We start from the raw sequence: 2534 nt of genomic DNA, 5'->3' as shown, positions 1-2534 counted from the left end.
TTATCTGAAAATATTTATTAACACAAGTTTTGGGAATTAGTAAAAGAATAAAACCAATCACGAAGTAATTACCAATAGTAAGAGCTATCATTTATTAAACTGGGCTGAGTACTTCATAAACATAATTGCATACTCATAAAAACCCTATGAAGTATTATTATGCCCAAATAACAGGTGAGAAATATGAGGCTCACAGAAGTTAAGTAACTTTCCCAAGTTCACATAGACATAAAGTGCAGTCGAAATTCAAATCCAAAGCTAAATCTAGGGGCTGTGTTCTTACCTACTATATTAAACCACCTCTTGTTACAAATGAGAATTTATGAATTTATTTCTAATCATACAAATTCTATAAAAGTTACACCTTTACTGCCCTCTTAAAAATTTATGTTCTGATTGTAAACTGGATATACAGATTTGAACTAGGTGAAGAGCACTGAACATTAAGTGGTACCATAGAAAACTGACATTTCAGCCTAATATTTACGTGTATAAATTGGACTTTCACTGCCTATTAAATTTCATCATCTTTTTTGGGGGGAGAACAGTCTTTCACAGAAGGCACAAATATGAGACAAGGTAAATTTCACTGAAGAGAAAATATCCTTTGTCATGGAAGATTATAAAAGTTTCTCTTCAACAATTTTAAAACTCCTACCACAAATCCCACAAATGCATGTAATATTCCTAATATTTTAGTAATGAATATTCCTCTATATATCCCTATATAGAGGCTAGCAGACACAAATTCACATTACTTTCCCTTCATCTATTAACTATCTTTTAATCTATCTCTCCAAGGCTAAACTCTCCATGTGTTTTTATCCCATCATCTCCTATCTCCCTTAGTCCTAGCTCTAGTAATTTTCTCTTTTCTTCTGCCTATTCTCAGTCTCTCACACTACACATCAGCATCTTCTCAGCCCACAAATATGTTCTACTCACATTCCTATTTTTTTTCCTCCTTGACCCAGTTACTCTCTCACTTCTTAAAATAAATAGTCCACACTTAATACTTTCAAATTCTGACCACCCCCCATCACTCCTTAACGGCCTAAATTTGGCCTGCATTGTTCTACTGACTGTTTTCTCAAATATCAACTGCAAATTAGCAAGAGTGTTTTTTCCCCAAGTCTCACACCATTTAACAGCTCTGTAGCATTTGACTATGTTGACTACCCTGTTCTTGAAACAGCCTCTTCTCCTGGCTTCCATGGTACTACTCTCTTTATCCTATCTTTCTCACTGTTCTTATCAGGCTCTTGCTCCTCTCCTGCTCCAAAATACACACACACACACACACACACACACACACACACGCACGCACGCATGCACGCACGATCACTCACTCACTCCACTCATAAAATGTTGGCATTCCCAAAGTTTCTTTTTTAGCTCTCTTCTCTTGAAGTGCTCTATTCCTTCCATAGATGGATTTTGTTTCACCTATAACTTCAACTTTCACCTTTTGCTAGTAAATCTTAAATCTCTATCTCCTCCCCAACTTCTCTCCTTAGATTCACATTTCCAAATGGATAGTATGCACTTCAAGCTAGATGTCCTGCAGGCACCATAAATTCAACACTTTTCAAATTAAACTCACGATTTTCATCCAGCAAATCTGCTTTTCATTTTACATTCCTTATGTCAGTTAATGACATTATCATTCTATGAGTTACATTAATGCTAGAGTCATATTTGATGCTTTTTCCCCTCCCAATGCCCACTATATAAAAAATGTCACTAACCATGCCAAATCTACTTCCAAAATGCTTCCTGCATCTATCCCTCTTCACTGTTCTACTATTACTGTAATTCACACCCTCGTAGATTCATTATTAGATTATTACGATATTCTTCTTACTGGTCTCTTTCCATAAAGTTATCCTCCATAGTGTTGCAAGGGTTATTTTTTCTAAAACACAGGTCTATTTATGTCATTTCTTTGCTTTAAAACTCTCAATGGCTTCCCATTATTTAAATCCTATTCCCTTAGCAAGGAACCCTTCAAAAACTGATCTCAGCTATTCTCCAATGTCACAATCCACATATCCTATTTTTTATTCAGAGCAGATGATTCTTGAGAATGCAATTTTATGCTTCCAAGATGGATTCTATTCTTGCCTAAATGGAATGACAAAAGGATGGAATAGGAAGGGTAGGGAACGGATACCTTTTGCTTGGTGAAATACTATTCATCCTTCAAGGCCAAACTCTAGTGTCATCTTTTCTCTAAAACTTTCTCCAAACTAGCTAAAGGATATGATTTATTTTGTGCTTTCATATTTCTTTGTTAATAAAACTAAAAAGCACCCTGCACTACTGTGATTAATTTCATAGTTATCTGTCCCTTGAGAATGTAAGCTCTTTGGTAATCTTTGTATTTTAGACATCTCTGAAAACTCATTGTCTAGAATAGTGCCTAACACATAGTATATGTACAACAAATGGTGTGAATTGAATTCCTTTTGTGACCTTCCTTTCCCTAAATAATTTCTGAACATCCTCATTTATTGTCTGTCTATATTTATCTA

The 2534-nt window shown here is 35.1% G+C and overlaps 1 protein-coding gene across 1 annotated transcript in view; it reads right to left on the bottom strand.

Annotated features, from left to right (window-relative positions):
- CCDC73 (coiled-coil domain containing 73) overlaps nt 1-2534 on the bottom strand; it is a 93828-nt gene that overhangs the window by 18501 nt on the left and 72793 nt on the right. Inside the window, 1 exon segment of the mRNA XM_012649625.1 lies at nt 2193-2200. Coding sequence (XP_012505079.1) covers nt 2193-2200 — 8 coding nt within the window.

This window comes from Propithecus coquereli, unplaced genomic scaffold (assembly GCF_000956105.1).
Source record: "Propithecus coquereli isolate 6110/MARCELLA unplaced genomic scaffold, Pcoq_1.0 Scaffold30, whole genome shotgun sequence".
NCBI lineage: Eukaryota > Metazoa > Chordata > Mammalia > Primates > Indriidae > Propithecus > Propithecus coquereli.
Note: the sequence above shows the minus strand (reverse complement) of the source record. Positions and strands in the feature narration are given on the sequence as shown.